Here is a 23442-nt window from a genome sequence, read left to right on the forward strand (position 1 = left end):
CCCCATGTTTCCTCCTGTCTTCCTCTCTGTCCCCATGTTTCCTCCTGTCTTCCTCTCTGTCCCCATGTTTCCTCTTGTCTTCCTCTCTGTCCCCATGTTTCCTCCTGTCTTCCTCTCTGTCCCCATGTTTCCTCCTGTCTTCCTCTCTGTCCCCATGTTTCCTCCTGTCTCCCTGTCTCTGTCCCCATGTTTCCTCCTGTCTTCCTCTCTGTCCCCATGTTTCCTCCTGTCTTCCTCTCTTTCCCCATGTTTCCTCCTGTCTTCCCCTCTCTGTCCCCATGTTTCCTCCTGTCTTCCCCTCTCTGCCCCCATGTATCCTCCTGTCTTCCTCTCTTTCCCCATGTTTCCTCTTGTCTTCCTCTCTTTCCCCATGTTTCCTCCTGTCTTCCCCTCTCTGCCCCATGTTTCCTCCTGTCTTCCCCTCTCTGCCCCCATGTTTCCTCCTGTCTTCCTCTCTCTGTCCCCATGTTTCCTCCTGTCTTCCCCTCTCTGTCCCCATGTTTCCTCCTGTCTTCCCCTCTCTGTCCCCATGTTTCCTCCTGTCTTCCTCTCTGTCCCCATGTTTCCTCCTGTCTTCCTCTCTGTCCCCATGTTTCCTCCTGTCTTCCTCTCTGTCCCCATGTTTCCTCCTGTCTTCCCCTCTCTGTCCCCATGTTTCCTCCTGTCTTCCCCTCTCTGCCCCCATGTTTCCTCCTGTCTTCCTCTCTGTCCCCATGTTTCGTCCTGTCTTCCTGTCTTTCTGTTTATTTCCTGTGACAGATGTCTGATGACAGTTGTGTGTCACACTGTCAGTGTGATCAGGAGCAGATTAGTAAAATCTTTCTTGTAGCTAAATAACATCTTAAGATGTTTTTTATAAAACTTTTTGAACTTTAATAATTCTGAATATTTATTTAACTGAATTTTAAATAGAAATACGATTTGAAGAAGTTTTTCAGGGCCTTTAGTTGACAATATTTCGTATCAGTGCCAGTGCTTTGCTGTGTTAACATGAGCTGTATAAAAACATTTCTTATTCACTTAAAGGAACAGTTCATTCATATATTCAGTAATATTTTAACACCATATCTTTACTTTTACTCAAGTTTGACTTTGGGGACTTTAATCTTTAAGCTTATGAGGCAAGACAAAGTTTTAGTCTTTAACTTTGTATAAAAATCTGAATATCAATAATCAATCAATGTTATTTAATATATTTTGAAATATTTTGCTCTCAAAATGAAACTAAAGTTGGCGTGTGTGTTTGAATCTTTGTGTGGCCATACTGTACCGTCAGTCTGTGTGTGTGTGTGTGTGTGTGTGTGTGTGTGTGTGTGTGTGTGTGTGTGTGTGTGTGTGTGTGATGTAGGTGTGTAAGTGCCAGCCTGAGGGGCCCCCTTTAGTGAGAGTGGGGGGTCTGAAGTGGCGTCCCTCCATTAACACAGACAGAGGTGTGTGTGAGAGATAACTGGCGGCTCTCACACTCAGACACCTCACACACACACACAGACACACACACACACACGCGCACACACACACACACACACACACACACACACACAAACATACACACAAAAACACACACGCCATACACTACACGCATGCCATATACTACACTCAGCCTCCTGTCTGTGTTTTCCAAACCTCTCACACACTCTCTTTACGTCCTCAAGCCCCTTACACACACACACACACACACACACACACACACTCAGTCAACACATCATACACACTTCACATCCACTTTCCCCACTCACATGCCACCATGTTGACTCACTTGCCACGAGATGGGTGGATGGATGGATGGAAGTGGAGGAATGACACACACACACACACACACACACACACAAACACACACACGCACACACACAAACACACACACGCACACACACAGACCATCGCACTGTTTGTGTGTGTGTGTGTGTGTGTGTTTGTGTGTGTGAGACGCAGTGGCCTTGCTCATAGTTGGTGTCAGTCTAACTGGCATCAAGATGACTGGCTGTACGTGAGGACTCGTTAGTCATATTCCCTGTGAGTGTGTGTGTGTGTGTGTGTGTGTGTGTGTGTGTGTGTGTGTGTGTGTGTGTGTGTGTGTGGATCTTTTTCCTGCACTGTAACCGTAATGTTTGTAGTATCAGCTGCTCGGGACTGTTACCGTATATTCACGTCTGTTGGCTTTTTTTTTTTATCCAATCAGCATCGATTGTTGTTGCTGTAATGTTTGTATCAGCAGCTCAGTGTGATTTTGTAATCTCATTACATAACTACCGTAAAGCTTAAATCAGCTGCCAGTTAGTTTTTAACTCTGTTAACATTGATCGATGGTACCGTAGTGTTTGGACAAGCAGCTACTCAGCTTTTTATCATCACATTAGACATGAGTGCACAACACAGGCCTGGTTTTATCATCACGGCAGGATGAGAAGCCTGTTGTATTTATTTAAATGACAGATCATTTGCATGTATTTTCTATGATTTACAGTAACAGTGCATCATGTAATTCACTTCCTCTGCATTTTCTGCTCCTCATCTGAAAATCACGGTATCAGAGACAGCTTTTAGAGGACCAGTTCACTCAAAAATGTAAATCCAGTCATCATCTCCTCCCTCCATGCTGATGGAAAGTCACGTGAAGTCTCGTAGTCCACAAAACATTTCTGGAGCTTCACAGTAAAACAGGGTTGCAGCGTTCTGCTAAACAACATCGGAGATGAGAGATCCGACCCTGAATTTTTATTTTTGAGTGAACTGTTCCTTTCAGATCCGTCTCTGATAGCATGATTTTCAGATGAGGGACAGATAATGTCGATCCATTTCTAGATAAACATTATACACTGTTCCTCTGACTGTACAGTGTGTGTTGTAGCTACACGGTGTTGTTCTGTTGTCTGCTGATGGTTCACATTAACACTTAATTTGCTGTTTGAAATATTTATTATGTCGTTAAGATTGATTGTTGTTACTGTAACGCTTAGATCAGCAGTTTTTCTTTGTCTGGTTGCTTACCGTAATGTCTGGATAAGCAGTGCAGTCAGTTATCACATTAAAATTGATCGTTGTTACTGTAATCTTTGCCTGTTTTTGGATTCCTGGCGGTTTCTTGCTGTCAGCAGAGCGTGTATGAGCGACACTGTGTGGTATTAAAACTGAACATGCTGCTATCAGAAGTGCATCACCTGCTGTGTACCTGTGCAGCCTGACAGTGATTGCTTTTGCAATGAAACAAGTGAGGAACATGATTTTTTTTTTTTTTTCCACTGGTTTGTTTGTTTCACAATGCAAATTCTATTAGTGTGAGATTTAAATGGCTTGAAATTGAGTGCTCCTGTTGAATGCTTCAAAGGTCAACATGTGAGTTTTGTGACGGCAGGTTCATTTTCAGAGCTGCTTTGGACTGTGAGGTAATAAACGCTGATGAAGCTTTGTGCTGTTGGCTGTGAGATAGCACGGATATATTATGAAGTATTTAAAAAAGACAGCAGTGGTTTTGGTGTGATCTCCTCCCTCCACACAGCTGTATTACATCAACCTTATATAACTGTGTTTTTTGGTTTGTTTACACGCGTCCTTAATGAATTAGCGTTACCAGCTCCCACCCAACGCTGTGTAGTCAGGTGATAATAAATACAGGCAGGTTGGCCGCTGATGAGTCAGTGTGAGCTGCCGCCGCTGCTGCTGCCTGAAAGCTTACCAGCTGTTGGCGGCGGCCCGGCGGGGGCGGCGGCAGCCGGGACGGGTCACCGCAGGTGGGCTTGAGAGTGCAGGGTTGTCGGTTTGAATCCCCAGATAGCGTCTGCACAGCGGCAGCTTTTTCTGTGACTCAGTATGAGACTCCTCTGTGACTCAGAGCTCCGTTCAACCAGAGGTTTATTCGTGATTCTGTTCATGTCACGCTCTCCCTCCACTCAGCACTTCACACTCAACACAACTCAACTCTACAAGTTTAGTTTTCTTTGTCGCAGCTGTGATGGAAAGTTAACATCACTTTAGTGTTGGACTTGATGCCATTAGGGGAGTCACTCTTCTCTTTGTGTCAAAGTTCCCATAGATGCAGTAGACAAATTCAATTTCACTCAAATCTTCACATTAACACTTCTGAAAACTGTTGTCTGGAAAATGAGTTCTGCAAACGAGAGGTTTCAGATGAAGTTTGGGGGGAAGAAATCACAAATTTTCCACATCAGCTGCTTCCACTTCTCAAGGATTTCCAGGTACTGTGGTAAAACATGAATGCTCAGACTTTACAGCAGAAAACCAAACGTGTGTCTGGAAACATTGATTGCAACATACAGATAATGAGTTACACCTCCACACCTGACTTCTCCTGTCAGTTACATGGTTGACGATAGTGTTTCTTAAGGATTGTGACGTATAAAACCCTGGCTGTCTGAAGCAGACATTCTCAGCCATGACACTGACTGCCTGTTTTCCTCATGATATGTCTGATATAAGATAAAAACAACATTTGGAGGTTAACAAGGTTAAAAACTTGATCTTCATTGGAGAGGGTCTTTAAGAAGAAAGACAGTTTAATGTTGAGTCTCATTCTGAGATCATAAAATAATTATTACTCATCAAATACAATAAAATAAACATCATTTACGTGTATGACGACCTGGAAATGAGACTCACCAATCAACTGTCATTCTCCAGAAGTGTATTTTGTAGTTTTAGTCATTTTGAATAGTGTGTTTAATAGTTTGATTGAGTGTTGAGCATATGAAGATACTCTTCATACAGGCATCAGCAGGTCAGAGGGTTAAATTCAGGTCACCTCTGACCTTTGACCTCCTCACTGTTGGCTCCTGGTGTTGGTTGAAGCTGGCTCCAGTGTTTGTGTCACCGGGCAGAATATAAAATGCAGCAGCTGACCGGCAGCGTGCCGCCGATACGGCTGCTGTGTATCAGCGGATCAGATGTGACTGCGTGGGCGGCGATGAATGTGATAGGATATGAATGTGGAATATCAATTATGATGAACGCTGTCCCCGCGTTATCTGTTCCGTCTCCGCGGTGACACGTGTGGGCGGGTCCCGGGCCGCACGGCGATAACGAGCCTTCGGTCGTAAACACTGATGAGGAAACAGAGCTGCTGTTTGTGTCGGGAGGAGATGGACAGATGGAAAAATAGATGGCTGAAGAGACGGATGCTGTTTTGAAATTATGATTGAAAGCCACTCAATGTTCCTACTGTACACCCACTTCCTGTACGAACCTGTGGTGTTAGATGTTCCAGCGGTTGTTGTTACATAACCACACACCTGCTCAGTGCTGGATCACTGGTCGGCAAAGTCTCTGAGACAAAATCCTCAAAATACAAATCAAATGCAGATATTTCTGTTGGTGACGAGAGCTGTTTTAACAGCACATTCTCATATACAGTCACAGTTTATAAGGCCCGGTGTGTGTGTGTGTGTGTGTGTGTGTGTGTGTGTGTGTGTGTGTGTGTTGCAGAAAGTGCCCTGATGGGTTTGACTGTCTGAAGGCGGGAAGGAACCCGAACTACGGCTACACCAGCTTCGACACCTTCGGCTGGGCCTTCCTGTCGTTGTTTCGCCTGATGACACAAGACTACTGGGAGAATCTCTACCACCAGGTAACGCTGATGTGTTTCTGTGTTTGGTTTCACAGGTGAGTCTCAGAAATGTGATAAGATGGTTTTAAAGGTGCAGTCTGTAAGATGTGGCCGGAATGTTTTAGCTTAAAACGTCATCATCTGGATGTGAAGAAACATCACGTCCTGGACACGTTTCCAATATTTAAAGTTGCCTCATGGTCGAATAATGTTGTAGTTACACCTTTACATCAAAGGAAAGTAGTAATAAAGTGCCTTATCTTTGATTGATGTTTAATTTTAGAGAACATAAACTGTAAATCTAACTGTGACGTGAAGACGAGGGTCCTGAAGCTTCTTGCTGAGAGCACACAGTAATAACTGAAGCGAGCCCTGATGAGCGACTCCACAGTTTACGAGCTCCTCTCTTCACTCATCTGGAGTTTGGCAGCTGGACAGTAAGACGACCCTGTTAAGAGAGTTTTTAGTGAGTAAATCAGCCTGACAGTAGAGGGGACGGGTTTGGTACGTGAGCGGCTCGTGTCCGACGCTGTCCGCAGAGAAGATGACACCCTTGTGTTTATGTTCCTGTGAGGATGGTGTGATTTATTTCTTCTTCTGGTGTGTTTGCCTGCAGACGCTGCGTTCGGCCGGTAAGACCTACATGGTGTTCTTCGTGGTGGTGATCTTCCTGGGCTCCTTCTACCTGGTCAACCTCATCCTGGCTGTCGTCGCCATGGCGTACGAAGAGCAGAACCAGGCGACCATCGCAGAGGCCTGCCAGAAAGAACGAGAGTTTCAGGTGGCCATGGAGAGACTCAAGAAGGAGCAGCAGGTAAACTGATGGACGTGTTCGACGTGGCTTCCCACCCTGTTTCTGACCCGTCTTCTTCTCTGGTCTGCAGCAGAATCAAATGGTCAAAATGTGTCTCGTACAATAAGATTCAACTATAATTATATGAGTGAGATTATCGGAGGGTTGCTGCGGCTGCATACAGTAGTAGTGTTGCTATTTATAGCCCTCAAACATAAATTCTGTTCTTCTCAATGTTGCTTTTCTGAAACATAATGTGAAGAAAACTTTAAAACATCACATCATCAGTCAGCATTTGTGTCTGATCCTGTTCCTGTACATTAGTCGTAAAATAGTGCGCAAGTCAACCTGAGTGAAGTCAGCACTCAGCAGAGACTCTGGTTCTGGTTCTGGTTCTCTGTCTCCTCTCTGTAACGTTACCTTCATGAAGTAAAGTCCATTTCCCCTCCCGTCGGTGAACAGCTCCGGATCAGAACCTGATGAGACTCCAGGTGTTTATTCCTCCAGAGCTGAAGGCTCAGAGCAGCTGAGCAGCGACTCTCCCGACACAATTATTAGCAAACGTCTTCTGTTTTACTTCCTGTTTGTTGTTTACGTGTGAATATTAATATCAGTTATAAATCTGTTATGAAACATTTCTTTTCCTTCAGTTTTGCTGTGTTTTGTCTGACGAGCTGTAAAGACTCTCTGTATCTCTTCCTTCAGGTTGCCGCCCAGAAAGTTCTCGACTCGGACTCGTTGATGTCACCAGAACTCTCGCCGTTCGGTCTGCCGCTGGACAGCATGGAGGAACGGAGGCGGAGTCAAGCGCTGATGGGAATGGCCGACGTGGAGGCGAACCTGTCGGAGGAAAAGCTGCTGCAGGTGGACATGACGGACGGGGGAAAGGTAAGGGAAGGAGATGTGGATGTGTCGTGTGGTAGGACATTACCAACACAGTCAGAGTAACGTTCTCTACCTCCTCCAGCCCCTCCACCCTCTCCTCGCTCGCTCCTTCTCCACGAGGACGCGGCGAAGCAGTCAGGTCTCCTCCATCTTCAACTTCCGCCTGAGGAGCCGGGGCTCGGAGGGGGAGATGGCTGACGACGAGTACAGCGTCCCGGGTGACGTGGTGGAGGGCGTCGGGGGTCGAACCTACAGCGGCGGGACCTTCAGTGGCATCCTGCCCCACCCGTGGCCCAAACGACGACCAAGCACCTACAGCACCACCAGCAGGGGCTCCCAGGTGATGAGGCAGAGACATCAGATGTGAAAAGATACTTTGGTTTCAAATGAGACAAGATTTTAACAAATTAAATGTGAATAGATTAGACTTGTTGATATTTTAGGCTAAAATTAAATCAGATTAGCTTTTTGGTGGAGATGAGAATAAATATCGTGGGATTACACTTTTGTTTGCTGACATGAGATTAAATGAGATGAAACAAATAGAACAAGATTATGTTTAGTTAAATCTTACAAAATGAGATTACACACAGTGACATGGGATTAAAGTCTGGATGAGATTATACAACATGACGGCACAATTAGACTTTGTCAGATCAGATGACGGGATTAGATTGTTTAGGCAATATGAGATTATTTAGATTGAAGATCAGGATGAGAACAGTTAAATTGTGTGGAACTGGACTTTCTTCTGGATTATATCATCTGAGTGAGACTGGGTGAGATGAGATCAGATACAGTTACTCAAGAATGTTAATCTGTGTTGGAGGAGATTGAGAGAGATTACCTGCTGGAGGCCGTGTTGTTAAATGGAGTGAGATTAGACACTAGTTGAGATTTGATCTGGTGAAGTTTTGAGAAAGATATGACGATGTTTGTTGAGATCGATTGAGATTAGAGCAGATGACGTGGCGTGGGATTAAATTCTTAGATTTGTTTTTAGATTGGTGGACAAAACCAACTGAGATGAGATGAGTTGAGATGAAAGGATGATGTCACTGCAGGAGTGATGTGGCCTCAAGACTTTTACAATGTAACGATATTATTCTGATATCTGTGGAAAAATTGTAAAGAAAAGAAAACGATCAGAAAAATTCATCTTTAATTCAGTTTATTGTGTGTTTTGTCTCTTCTTCTGGCAAATTACACTCAAAATACATGTGTAGGGAGGTGGAGAGAGTCTGTAGACGGAGTCAAACACGTTAAAGGCCTCAGTTCGTGCGCTCACGTCGTCCGTCTGCGTGTCTGCAGGTATTTTATCCGACTCTGAACATCAACGGGAAGCTGTTTGTCGCTATGGACCAGAACGGGGTTTCCTCACCACCGCTGCAGGGGCAGCTGCCCGCCTGTACCATGGAGAAGGTCAAGGAGGAGAGTGTGAGTACTGTGTGTGTGTGTGTGTGTGTGTGTGTGTGTGTGTGTGTGCGTGTGTGTGTGTGTGTGTGTGTGTGTGTGTGTGTGTGTGTGTGCGTGTGTGTGTGTGTGTGTGTGTGTGTGTGTGTGTCGCAGTGGAAACAATGGTGGAGCCTGCAGCCATCCAACACTCAGACATCTGAATTATGAATCAGCGCTTTGCATAACTCCACTCTGATATCATGAGCTAAACACACACACACACACACACACACACACACACACACACACACACACACACACACACACACACTTATATCTACCATCTCAGATAACAAAGCTGTGGTATTCCCCCCCATCTGCACACACACACACACACACACACACACACACACACTCAGAACACATAGTGTCACTGCCATGGCATCATGGGCTGAAGCCGCACATACCAGCACAGGAACGTTACCGAGGTGTCCTTCCTTTGTGCACATACTTACACACACACACACACACACACACACGCTGCCCTCAATAACATCAGTAGCAGGATTATTGATCAGCGTCCACTGAGTCAAAAGTTGAACAGTAAACAGATTCTGCCTGTTCTTTGTTTTTTATCAAAGAACTGAAAGTTTAATTCAAAGTGTTTCACAGTTATTTTATATTTTATTACTGATATCATTTATTTTTACTTTCTTTAATTTCTGAGTGTCTTTATATTTTATTCAAATCTCTCCACAGTGTGAGAGCTACTGTAACCCATTCATCCTCTTCTTCTTCTTCTTCCTCTCCTCCTCTACTTTAGCTCTGATGCAGCGTGTAATCTGCAAAGTAACTAGTAACTAAAGTAATCAAATAAATGTAGTGGAGTAAAAAGTAGTAGAGTGGAAGAATAAAGGAGCAGGAAATGGAAATACTCAGGTAAAGTACCTGAAAGTTGTACTTGAGTAAATGTACTTAGTTACATTCCATCACTGGCAGTCAGAACCATTACCTCTGGTCTGGTTTGGGTCTTTCTAACAGAACACTGTCACCTGGACCAGCAGCTCTCTGACTGCTGCTCGTCTCAGTCTCAGTCTCCTCTTGTCTTCTCAGAGAAGGTGTAGCTGAGAGGCAGACTGCTCCGCCTCATCAGGGATTACATTTATTTTAATACTTGTTTACAGTCATCTTCTCCCCGTCAGGCAGCAGGTCAGAGCATCACGAGGACAAACACAGCAGCTCCACGCCTGCAGGTGTTCAGTCACCTGCACCTGCTGACAGCCTGCCCCGGTGCCTACACTGTTACACAACGAGAGGGAGAGAAGAAGAGGAAGTCAAGTAGAAGAAGAAGAAGAAGAAGAAGTTAGAGTTGGCATTTTTAAAAATTGTCATTAGGTTTAAAGTTTAAAGTCAAGGTTCGTTAGTATTTGGTCATAATTTTATAACTTTATCTTTCTTATCTTCTGGTTTAAGTCTCATTTTTAGACAAAGACCCCAAATCAGCTGTCAGGTGAAGACAAAGATTCAGATTGTAGAATCTGACGCTAATATGAATCGATTAACTTCAAGATTTTGGATAAATGATGATGATGATGATGATGATGATGAGGCGCTCTCGCTTCACAGTAAAACACAGTTGTACAGTTGAACTCTGCTAAACAACTGAAGCAGCTGGAAATGTTTCAGTCTAATTAAATTGAAAAACTTTAAATATATGTTTGTCAAGTTAACGAGAAAAGATTAGTTGATTCCATTACTTTTGACAAAGTAATCAAGTACTTTTAGCACCAAAAAAAACACTTCTCAACATTAATTACGTGTTTGTCCACTGCGCCTGCTGGGACTCTCCAACATGTCGTCTCCGTGTGAGGACGAGTCGGACCAGAAGTAAATTAATGTATGACTAATATGAAAACGTGGACCGGCGGCTCTGATCGTGTTGAGCTTCAGGCTCTGCTGCCGGATCAAACTTCACCGATAAGTGAACCGCACAGTTTTGAAAAGTTCCTCGGTGCCGACACGTGTCCGGCCTCTGCAGGGGCTGTGTGGGAGCTCGGAGCAGCTGGGTTCAGTTCATAGTTTCATGTTTTGACATGAAGTATTTCTGCTTCCTCGTGTGAATGTCGCCGTGCTGCTCAGACTGATGGAGAGACGAGTGGGAGGAGGAGGAGGAGGGAGGGAGCGCGCTCAGTTGCCACGGAAATGTCCCCATGGCAACCCACAGCAGCTAACGGAAGCTAAATTAATGGCTGCTGTTAGTGTGTGTGTGTGTGTGTGTGTGTGTGTGTGTGTGTGTGTGTGTGTGTGTGTGTGTGTGTGTTTCCCTGGTGCTTCCCTGCCTGGCACACAGACAGGATGTAGGCGTCGTCGTGGGCGGTGACCTTCAGGCCAATGCGTCACGTCTCATTGGAGGAGCAGTTACCAGGAAGTGTTATGTAATCACACCTGAGCAAATTAGGTTCAAGCAGGTTCGATTCTGTGAAGCTGAGAGGTCCTAAAGTCCCCCGAGCCGCCGCCGCAACCGCCGCCGCTGCCACCGAGTTCATGTCCATACAGTAACAGTTCAACCACACAGAACTTTATTTAAAGGTCGTCTTGTTACCAAAAGGATTCAAAGACACCACATGATGGCAAGAGTGCTGTGAAGAAAATGTCTCGAATGTCTAGAATATATGATTTCAAACATCACTGGACACAAAGAAATCAGTTTGTTCTTCCTTTTTCAAACTTTCACAAACACGGAGAAGAAAAAAACTGAAACTTAAACGACTGCAATCAGAAGACAATCTCCAGACTCCACCTGCTGATGGAGATCACGTGTGAATACAAAACAAAGTGGGTTTTTAGAACTGTGAAAAGTTCCTCTGGTCCGAAAAACACCTTCATCTGACTTTAGTTACTTTAGTTACTTTAGTTACTTTAGATTACACGCTGCCTCAGAGCCAAAGTAGAACATTTTGAAATGAGTGTTTTAGAGATCCGTGCACTGACGCCTTAATTTGACTCTGAGAGAAACTCTACAAATAAATACAGAACAGTGTGACTTCTGACGCACCGATCAAACTTTCTGATTATTTCCAGGTCTGCAGGTTAATATCAGAGACCTTCAGTGTGGTCTCAGGCTTTATCTGAAAAACCTCCACAGCTCCAGTCCATCTCGTTCACGTGCCCTTTAAGTTTATTAGCTGACGACATGAATGTTGATTATTACATTAAATTGAAGCCTTTAGTTTGAACCGCGACGGCTGGAGTCAGATTTTAGGAGGAGAGCCAGTCGATGTGTTTTGTACAGCTCATCTGGTACCTGAAGAAAATATCCAGCAGTCCTTTTAGTGACACACACACACACACACACACACACACACACAAACAAACACACAGTTTGGATTTCTCTGATTCATTGAACACCAGTCTTCACCTGCGTGTCTGTTGCCCTGGTGATAAGAAGTGCACACAAAGAAATCGAGGCGCTGTTTGACCCGTTTGACCTGACAGAAATGTGTGTGTGCGTGTGTGTGTGCGTGTGTGTGATGCTATCACCACGGTAACAGATAATCACGAATGAATCATGAATATGTGCGTTGTTGTGTCTTCATGAATATGTGTGTGCGCTTCTACAAACTGTGTTTTCATTAAAAGTGATTGTTGCTGTTTTTATCCATCGTCTGGGCAAACTATGAACAACATGATGAAATTAATGACCTCCTCTTCCTCCCTGTCCGTCTGTCTGCATGTCCGTCTGTCTGTCCGTCCGTCTGTCTCAGGTCCCCACGTCCACCACGGAGCTCAGTACGATGCTGCTGCCTCGCCCTTCGTCCACACAGGGCTCAGGAGGGAGGGGGAGGGCGCTCAGCGCTGCCAGCTACCTCACTGACGCCATGGAAGGTGAGGAACGCCGCCGCTAAAGCTAAGGCCATCGAGAGCACTTTTCTGATTGGCTGGCAGGTGTGCAGGGACACAAAGGAGAAAGGAGTTAAAGAGGAGGCAACGATCCTGTTCATCTTCTCAGACTCATAACTCTTCAAATCTGAACAAAGAGACGTGAAACTCAGTGACCTTCACTTCACAAGGATATTATCTCTGCGAGTAAACATCCTCAGATCTGCTCACAAACCAGAGAGACGCTTCACAACTTAAAACTAATAATGGCCGTTAGCTGTTAGGTTACTCAACTCCAACTCCAATACTCAAGTAAAGTAAAAGTCTTAAAGTATCTGATAATAAGTCTACTTAAGTATCAAAAATACAAGTAAAAATACATCACACAGTAAATATTCCCTCTCACAATCAGTTGATGTGTTTTTACCCGATTGTTGATAAAACACATTAATTCATAATACTTTGTGATACTTTGTCTCTGATGCAGTATGTAATCTGTAAAGTAACTTGTAACTTAAATCATCAAATAAATGTAGTTGAGTAAAAAGTACAATATCTGCCTCATTTATAAACGTAGTGGAGCGGAAGTATAAAGTACCAGAAAAATAGACATACTCAAGTACAAAATACCTCGAAATTGCACTGAAGTACAGTACTTGAGTAAATCTACTTAGTTTACATTTGATCACAGCTAATTCTTCATACTTTTAATGGGCCGACGTGCCAAATCAAATGTTACGTCGCTGAGATGAAGACGACAGGTGAGAATGTTTTCCTGTCGACGCGTTGGTTCGTCTGTGTTAGCGTCAGCGTGTTCACAGGTTAGCAGAAGCATTTTGGACTTTCTGTCAGATCCTCCAGCAGCAGCTGGTCCCAGATCAGTTTCGATCACAGTGAATGTGAAGCTGTGAACAACCTGACACTGATGTCAGTGAGTTGATGAAGTGATGTCAGCCGAGAGACGACCGACCGAACGTGTTTGTGTGCCGATATTTCACTGCAACCTTGTCTGACTTTTTACCCCAGAGTGTGTTCACTTTTATGGGTGTGTGTGTGTGTGTGTGTGTGTGTGTGTGTGTGTGTGTGTGTGTGATTGTGTAACCATGTATTTGTCTGAGTTTTGCATCCAAGTGAGTCTGTTAACGCTTCCGTGCTCGCGTGCTCGTGTTATTGTGTGTCGATACAGGATTGTGTAACCGTGTCTGAGTTTGTGTGTGTGTGTGTCTGAGTTTGTGTGTGTGTGTGTGTGTGTTTGTGTGTGTGTGTGTGTCGCTGCCCCAGCCAACCCCAGGGGAACACTGGCTTTGTTTGTGCCAGAGAGTCGGAAAAGGGAGAGAGAGAGAGACGTAGAGACAGGGAGAGAGAGGGTGTGTGTGTGTGTGTGTGTGTGTGTGTGTGTGTTGTGTGTGTGTGTGTGTGTGTGTGTGTGTGTTATCCTCATTAACCGTGAGACCATTCCAAGTTTGTGTGTGTGTTTGATGATATTCATGTGTTAGATTTTTGGGTTCATATCTGCCCAAATCTGCATTCATGTGTGTTTTAAACATGTGTGCGCTCGAGTGCATGTTTGTGTGTGTGTGTGTGTGTGTGTGTGTGTGTGTGTGTGTGTGTGTGTGTGTGTGTGTGTGTGGTAGGTCTGCTGAGTCACTGTCTCTCCCCTCGGCAGTCGCTGCTCTTAGAGAACAGATCATTATACAGAAGAATACAAAACACTGGCTGCTGTCCTCCCTCCATCCATCTGTACATCCTTCATCCCTTTACTCTTTTTACCTCCGTTATCTCTGATGTTTACTATCATGTCTTTATATTAGATTGCTTTTATTTCATCTAAAAAATTGGCTTCGAGACAGTAAACCATTTTCAGATCTGTATGTCTGCTTTTTGTGATCGTGCTGGTGTTTTTTTTACGTTTGGACGTCATGATAACAGAATCTGAAACGTCCTTACAGAAGTGATGATTCGGGTCACGCTCATGACTGACGAAAACAAAACTTCACCTGGATATCTCCCCAAAATTATGTTTTAGAAACTGTTAAATTTCCCGAACAGAATATATATTATGTGTGAAAACTGGCAACTCCAGCGTTCAAGTGCTACAAGAAATTACATTTCAGAAATCTTAGTTTTTCTATTTCCTTCATTAACATAATAAAACATAAAAGCAGTTTGTAAACATATTTATATGATTAGTTTTGAACAGTCAGTGCAGATCTTTTCCCTCCTCTTAAATAACTTATTGAAAACTTCCACTAAACTAACAAATTAAATACATCTGTACTTTATTTCTTGTCCTGGCAGCACTTCTGCTCATATTTTCTTCACAATAAAAAAGTGCAAAGAAAGAAAACATAAACCTTACAGTAGACTTGCCGTGGTGGTCTGTGATCCCGGTGTTACACGATGGTCGGGCTGACACAGATTACATTTCTTGCCCACCTGCCGTCATTTTACTTTTTAAAACATTGATAGTCGTCATCTCCGTGCAGCAGCGGGGCCAGCAGCAGAGTCGCAGCGCAGTAACAGGAGTCATGTGCTGTTTGTCAGTGTGTCAGGTTTAAACTCAGTGATAACAGCTAACCTGATGACGTTAATGAGGGAGAAGGATTACCTGACGGAGAGGGTGGAGGTGTTCAGCCGGTCGCCTGCAGCTCTTCATCTAACAGCTCCTTCTTGTTCAGTACTCCCACCGGCTGAATAAAACTACAGTACTCCCACACATATCTGAGGGTATGAAGCTTTCAACAAATGCAGAAAATGACCCCAGTTTTGCTCTGCAGACGCATTTTTAATGAATGACAGTGGTGCTAACTGAACATATTGCATTTCCTGTGACAAGCCGTCAAGTCGCTTTTTTTAATAGAATTCTGTTTTTATTTCAAATGCATATAAAGGTGTAGTTTAAATTTGTGTGAAACAACTTAAAACAATAGTTGTAAAAAAAAAAATTAATGTAGCTGGACGGATTATATCATGTTGATGACATCAGGTCAAGAGCTGGAGGGGGAAGGGGACGGAAAGTGGCCAGATTGAGACAGCTGAGCTAAGCTAATGGCTAACATGCTCCTACTTGCACTTGTGTGAGAAACGAAAAAATCAAGAAAAATAAATGAATTTAACAAAATCAGAGAAAGTCAATGAAATGCTCTGTTTCTGAAGTGCTGACGCCGTGTGATGACCTCGTCCTCTAGAGATTCATCTGGGTCTTCCTCCCATCCTCCTCATCATCTATCGTTTATCTGCTCTTGATTCTCTTCTCTCTTCTTGTTTGTCCCGGTCCGAGCAGAACTGGAGGAGGCCCATAAGAAGTGTCACCCGTGCTGGTACGCCTTCGCCGACCGTTACCTGGTGTGGGAGTGCAGCCCCTGCTGGCTGAGGGTGAAGGAGCTGGTGAAGATCATGGTGATGGACCCCTTCCTGGATCTCGCCATCACCATCTGCATCGTCCTCAACACGCTCTTCATGGCCATGGAGCACTACCCGATGACCGATGAGTTCAACGGCATGCTGAGCATCGGAAACCTGGTAGGATGAACAGATCGCTATCGTGATCTTACACTTAGAGTCTGGGTATGGCTGTGTGGTGAGATGACACGAGTGTCGTCTTCTCCTGGTTTTAAAGGCTGCTTTACTGTAAAGTGATGTTATTTTCTGACTGTTCTACTTCTAACACTTGTCTTTACCCACAAAGTCATTAATATCAACATGACTGATGAGTACTGGTCAAAAATCTCATTCAAAGTACCAACAGCTACCCCTACAATATTATCGCACTATAACAGCCTTCAGGTAAACATATATAATATAACACTGCAATATTATCTAAAGGCCATATCAAAGCTGAGGGTAGTGTATGTAACAACTCAACAAAAGGTAATCAGTTAACTTTTGTTATAGAAGGAAACATCGCCTGTCTTTAACAGCAGCGCTGCCTGAATTCACACACATACGGACCAGACGGAACAAACATGTTAGTCAGCATGTTAATAACAATAGAGAAATTATTATCAAGCCCAAATAAGAGCAAATAGATCAATAAAAACACTAAAATAACAATAAACCCACGTTCCTGTTGACAGAAACATGTCAAACATTGTATTTTCTGCCCGGCAGTTTGATAGATTTGGATTTCAGATAAATTTTCCTTTTGAACATCTTGCAAACTTTACAGAGCATGAACCTCCTCGCGACGTGTTTGCCAAGTGTGTTTGTGCAGTAAACAAACTTCAGGCGAGTTCAGGAGGCGGCGAGAGCGAGAGTGACAAAGAACGAGACCGTTTGGGAAACGACCCTCGGACCTTTGAGACCGCCTCGAACCTCTTTTTACTATTTATAACCTCAGGATTCAGGGAGGAGAAACACACCGTGATTCCTCTGCTCTTTGAAAGAAAAGTGTGTGTGTGTGTGTGTGTGTGTGTGTGTGTGTGTGTGTGTGTTTCAGTATTAGAGCTGACAGAAACGGGTCGGATGCTTTAAACCACCGTGACTAACTCCAGTGTTTGACCCTGCAGGTGTGCCGACGATCTGACAGGAGCTGATAGGTTGATGCAATATGGTAATTGGTTCACCTGAGGTGTGAAAGGCTCACGGCCAAATTCACCATGTTGATCACACCTGCACACACACACGCGCGTGCACACACACACACACACTCGTACCTGCCCAGCGATGTCAGGTTCCCTCAGCTCAGGCTCCAGGCAGCTGTGCGGGGCAGAGAATGGTAATACAGTTTATAAGTAGAAACGGTGGCTCTGGGTCGGCCTGCAGCTGTGGTGTTCAATCACTGGCACCGGGCCTGCAGGCGGACCGTGTGGGAGAGTTACCTGGATGGAGATGGATGCTTTTACTAACACTGTGATGTCCTAGTTTACAAATGCCCCGTTATCTGAAGGAATAATGAAGAAAATGTTCCTTAAGAACAGGTTTTCAATATGTTAGTGAAAATCAGGTTTTTGCACAGAAATATGACAGAAATCTCAAAGGTTTCTTATAAAACGTCCCCCAGATTCAACAGGGATCGTCTCTGACCGCGATACGGTCGTTCTAGTCGACGCTCGTGTTTCCACCGGCTGTGTCGCGGTACGTTTTTAGCAGCTCTCTGCGGAGAATATGCGGCGAGTCTATTTTTGATGGAAGCGGACAAAAGCTGCGGCGATCTGCACAGAGCAGATCGATCCAGACAGGAAGTCAGACAGCTGAACGGCATAATGCATCCAGTCCGCTTCCAAACATGCTCCACCTGTGAAGTCATCCTCACCTGCAAATGACTGCACGCGTTGGGCACGAGTGTGACGCAACCTGTCGACACCTTTCAGACAAATGCAGACAACATGTAGGACAGTGTTCAGGTGAGCAGAACTTCTCGTTTCGCTCCACCAGCTCATGTTTCTCCAGACAGTCTGAAAGTCAATCAGGTCCCCTGCAGGAGGAAACTGGAAGAATCAGAGCTAATCAGTTAATTAAGCGATAATCGGTTTAATTAATGTACCGTCATTCTATATCTCCACCTGGTCAACTGTCCAGACGGCATGAAACACGACCCCGAGGAGCGTCGTTCAGTCCACAGTCCCAGCAGTTACATAATATCGCTCTAATGTTGCTGTCACCTCCTCTGCAGTTTGATGTAGCTGTGTACTTCTGCAGCGTAAACACTCCCGACTTCTTCCTCAATTCAATTTAGAGCAGTTCAGGTCTCAGATAAAGGCTGAGTCACGTCTCCGGGATCCGATTGCAGTCTGGAGTCGCTAAGTTCTTTAGGGGATAAAGCCTCTAATCCTCACAGATGTTTACATAGCATTTAGCGAGCCTTTCTGACGGACAGGAGAGCCTCTGCTGTGTGTGTGTGTGTGTGTGTGTGTGTGTGTGTGTGTGTGTGTGTGTGTGTGTTATGTAAGGTAGTGTGTAGATGATCATGTCAGGACATTACTGTGCTGACAGAATCAATGTCGACTAATGCCCTCACTGTTTGCTGTTGTCTGTCGTGTGCTCTTCAGCTTCGCTCTCCGGGTTTCACATATCAATATTTCCATGTGTGTAAAGATCTAAAGGATACGTACCATTTAGTGGAGGCTTTTATCCATACAGCTGCGCTGTGCATTAAGTGCACGGCCTCTCCTGAGTGTACGTAACCTTCACTGTCTCTAACAGTCGGAGCACGTGGGCTGGTTCGACAGAAACTGCTGGTGTTGGCTGCACCTGTAAAATGATCTTTGTTGAAGCTCCCTGGACTCACCGAGCCCTGACGACCCACATGAAGGTCAACGACTCTGTAGGACACTCCCACACAGGGTTTAAAAGCCTGCGACTCCCCTCCAGTTAGTAAGAACTGAAGAAGCCTCTTGAATGAGAGGTGAAACGTCTTCAAGAAACTGAAACAAGTCCAGTTGTCCACAATACGGCGCTCAGGTTACCAGTGTCAGGATGCTGAAATAGGTGTTATGTGAACTCATTGATTGGATTTCGTGAGCAGTGTTGCTGCAGACTTTCAAACCAGTTGAAGTTTGGAAAGATTGTACTGCGTGAGACAGGAACAGAGCAGTAATCCAAACAGGATGTAATGAAGACGCGTGTGACAGTTTCCAGATTCTTAGTTGATGAAAAAGAGATAAAGACGGATTAAACGGCTGACATCGCCTGTTGTTTGCCTCAGAATCTCCTGTTGGATACGAATAAAACGGATCTAAAACTGTATCCGATATGCCGACCAAAGGCTTGAGACACTGACCCAATAACAGCTGCAGTAAGATCTAAAAGCAATAAAACAGATGTTTGGTCGTCATGAACAACTCTTAAAAGTGTTGTTTCAGTTCAGATGAGCAGCAAGGACCTTAGCGATGAAGGGAAGTTAGACGGATCGAGTGGTGGCTTTTTAAGCAGTGGTTGAACCGTGGCAGAGTTTTAGTGGTTGTAATGAGAAATCTGCATTTTAATAAAGATCAAATAAACAGTGATGTCACTCCGGTCTGGGAAAGGATCCCTCGTTTCGTCCTTTACAGTCAAAGGTTTTTCTGAATAGATTTTATAACCCAATCATCAGAATAAATGTTGCCCATAATGTGCATTAAGTAGCCAGAATTATACCTTCTGCAAATGAGGAGCGGTCAGCGCGACGCCCCGTCTCTGGAAACACAACACACCGCTACCAGAATGCATTGCACGACTTCCTCATAGACAATAAGTGGGAAGCATGAAAATGACGATCAGACGGTCGTGGAGGTAAAAACACATCCCTTCGTTGAAGAGTTCGGCGTCTTGGACGTCCACAGGTCCTCCATTTCCTCCGGAGGACTCGGGGACCTTGCAGACTCTGTGTGAATGACTTGAAAGTTTTGATAAGACATATTTCCTGCCTCCGATTGTCCTCCCAGTCTCGTTAGTGTGTGAATGAAAAATGAGGCTGGAAGTCGGCAGTAATGAAGTTTCTTTGTGGGGAAGAGACGGAGAGAGGGCAGCGGAGGAGAGAGTCATGGTGGGGTGTGTTTCCTTTGTGTGACTCTTGATAAAGGTGCTCCCTGTGTGATCTGGCACACACACGGCGTCCTCTTCTGTCTAATGTGGTCAGCACTGTGCTGTCCTTGCTCAGGGGCACTCGGGCAGTGCAGGGTAATCCTAAAAGTTTGAGACTTACAAAGCGCTTTTTGGATTTTTTTTTTTTTTGGAGTCCTGTTCGAGAAAAACTGCCACCTACAAGTGAGAATGATTAATTTATGTAAAGTTATTCCTGCACAAAGTGAATAAATTACATATTTTCTGCTTTTCAACAGATTTTATATAAAAAATAAAATAAAACCGACTGAACGTTGACGGACAGAAGAAGAATTCATTATCATAAATCCACCTGAACTGACCATCCTCACCCTGCTGTCACTGTGTGTGTGTGTGTCCTGGTGCTTACTCATTACATCTGCCTGGTTGTGACAAAAATAATCACGTGTCACACACACACACACACACACACACACACAGCGAGAGTCCGTGTCATCCTCTCTCTGCTGATGTTACTGTTATTAGTGAGTGCTGAGGTCGACATCCCTGTTTGTGAGCCAGCAGCGCACACACACACACACACACAAACACACACACACACACACACGCACACTAGTCAGAGTAGTTTTTCATCCTTCAGTCAGTGAATCAGAGACTTTGCCTCTGAAGAAACACACACACAGTCCTCAGTGTGTGAACTTGAACACAACACACAACACAAACCCCCCAGGATCCAGGTCTGGGGTCCACGTTTAACACTCATCCGTTATGGATCCAGTCCGTCTTTAATTAGTCGGTGATGAACCGGCCTGTTCATGAGGGTCTGAAGCATGTTTGGTACTGTGATCACCACTGGGGCGTCCATGTGGATGAAGTGCCCTGTGGGTGATCCTCCAGCTCACTATGAATGTATCTCGACTCTGGCGCCCTTTTTTTATTTGCTCTGCCCCTCAAACATCCTGAGTCCTTCACTGGCGATCACCCCGAACTAAAACAAGTTTGAGTTTGCGTGTCCTCTGGCCTCTTCCCAAAGTCCAAAGACATGCAGGTTAAGACGAAGACGCACCAAACTGAAGTCAGATGAGAATTTAGCTGCTTCTCATTTAGAATAAGGACAAAAAAATAATGACCAACTGCACTGAATGGTGAAAACTACAGCGACAGGCTCGACGGGCTTTCATGCACTGATCCACTGACCTGAACAGCCAATCAGAGGGAGGACACACTGACTAGAGCCACGGACGCTGACTGACAGCCTCCAGGAGAAGTTCAGACTCTGGTAACAGTAGAAGAACTGATTCAGCTTCTTCACTCCAGTAAAAGTAATCGAGTACAGGCTCTGACATGTACTCAGAGTATCAGAGTAAAAAGTCTCCCTCTGAAGGACATTTGTGGTCAAAGCTAACTGAAGCTCACGTCATATTAATATAATTCAAAGTGATGTTTGAAGGCGGCGTGCGATGACGCCAAATAACAATAATCCATAATTCACCTCAGATGCATCAAACTAAAGTAACGAGGCTGTTTGAAGCTGTGAGGAGGAGAAAGTTCAGATGTTTGTGTTCAGATGTAGAGAGGGAAAGTCTCAGAGATACTCAGGTACAGGACAGATACCTGAAACATGTACTGAAGTACAGTAATGAAGTATTTGTACTTCGTTACCTCTGGTCAGGACCTTCTAATTGGCTGCAGGTGTGAATGCTTGTGTTTCTCTGTGATTGACAGGCGACCTGTACAGGGTTCACCTTCCTCTCGCCCATCTTCAGCCCTCCAGAGGTTAACTTTAAAGATAATGGATGAATATTATTTCCAGTTTGCGTGTCTGATACACAAACTAATAACCCTGAACATCTCCTGACGTCAGGTTTATAAAATCTGAGTCTTATTATCTGAGGATCTGGGATGTTTTCCTCAGCAGGCGCTCTGAGGCCACGGGCTGCTGCTGACATATGACAGCTGAACTGTGTTTAACTTCATTAACGTCACTCCGCCTGACGTCAACACACACACACACACACACACTCACACACTGATCAGTAACACAACACCACCACACTGCACTACATTTAACTACAACTCTGCTCCCCCACCACAGAGCTGAAGTCCCAGCAGCTCAGAGGCTGTTTCACCTGAGGTTCAGACTGAAGGGGGAACGCACGTTTCTCAGGTTTCACTTGACAGCTTTGAACCACATTAACACACACCGGACCACTGACCACAGGCAGGAATCAAACCAGCAACCTCTCCAGTAACTAACCACCAGCATGAACCGTCACTTCTTCCTCCTCTCGTTTGTTCACTCTGAATCTCTCACCGGCTGATTTATTTCACATTTTCCTCTCAGCTCACAGGTTTTTTCTGCACCTTTTTGTCCTGAGAGGGCCTCCTTCACCGCCACGCCACTCACTCACATGTGAGAGCGAGCGAGCGAGCGAGCGAGCGAGAGGCTCTCCTGATGTCAGTAATAATAACAGCGTGATTGTTGAGTAGCTAATCAACGCACTACAGAGTTAATGAGCCCATACAAGAGGACCGTGTGTGTGTGTGTGTGTGTGTGTGTGTGTGTGTGTGTGTGTGAGGGAATGGTAACCCCAGAAAGATCCTGATTGTGTGTGTGTGTGTTATTTTGTGCATCACACACACATGAATACAGTCAGACACACTGTTAAACCTCATTTTTTTAGGAGTTTCACACACACACACACACACACACACACACTCACACACACACACACGTGTGTCACGTAGCCGGTGTCACATCGAGGATCCCCCTCCCTCCAGAACAACAAGCAGGGAGAGCGGCAGACACACACACACACACACACACATATATATAAACACACACTTTAAAGGCAGTGGACACACACACACACACACACACACACACACACACACACACAGAGGATGTAAACGAGCTGAGGTCTGCAGAGAGAGAGGCTTAAAGGATCAAACCACAGGAGCAAACAGCTGAGGAAAGAGTCGCTCAGACAAAAAAAAATCACCACATCCAGAACACCACGTCTGGATCAGGTGTCGCTCAGCTTCTCCTGAATTTCAAACACAGTTGATGACTTGGATCCACACTGATTGTCCAGCATCGTGGAGAGAGCGACTGGCGACAGAAATGTGAATTTTTTAAAGCTTTGTTGTGATTTGAAGCAGCGGCAGGTCCCTATATTGTCGCTCTTTACACTACTTCCCCTGACTTCCTCCTTTGCTGCAGCATTAATCACAATGCCCACTAGAGGGCGCCACCTAACAGAAACATAAATAAGGGTCATAATAAGCTGCGTTCACAGTCGACCTATACAGTTGCGGTCTGTCAGCTTAGCCTGTTTTCCTCTGTGACTATGTGACTCACAGCGTGTGGTGGGATCACGTCCGGTCGGTCTGCAGAGCAACAAGATGCTTCATCGGTCAGCGAGCAGCCACCGTGGATCAGAGCAGCGTCACA

The 23442-nt window shown here is 44.8% G+C and overlaps 1 protein-coding gene across 1 annotated transcript in view; it reads left to right on the forward strand.

Moving 5' to 3' along the window:
• LOC141014356 (sodium channel protein type 3 subunit alpha-like) overlaps positions 1-23442 on the forward strand; it is a 261166-nt gene that overhangs the window by 180828 nt on the left and 56896 nt on the right. Inside the window, 7 exon segments of the mRNA XM_073488095.1 lie at positions 5434-5575; positions 6171-6368; positions 7053-7235; positions 7315-7572; positions 8544-8669; positions 12392-12512; positions 15790-16028. Of these exon segments, the coding sequence (XP_073344196.1) occupies positions 5434-5575; positions 6171-6368; positions 7053-7235; positions 7315-7572; positions 8544-8669; positions 12392-12512; positions 15790-16028 (1267 nt within the window).

The sequence above is a fragment of the Pagrus major genome, chromosome 19 (genome assembly GCF_040436345.1).
Source record: "Pagrus major chromosome 19, Pma_NU_1.0".
In the NCBI taxonomy this organism is placed as follows: domain Eukaryota; kingdom Metazoa; phylum Chordata; class Actinopteri; order Spariformes; family Sparidae; genus Pagrus; species Pagrus major.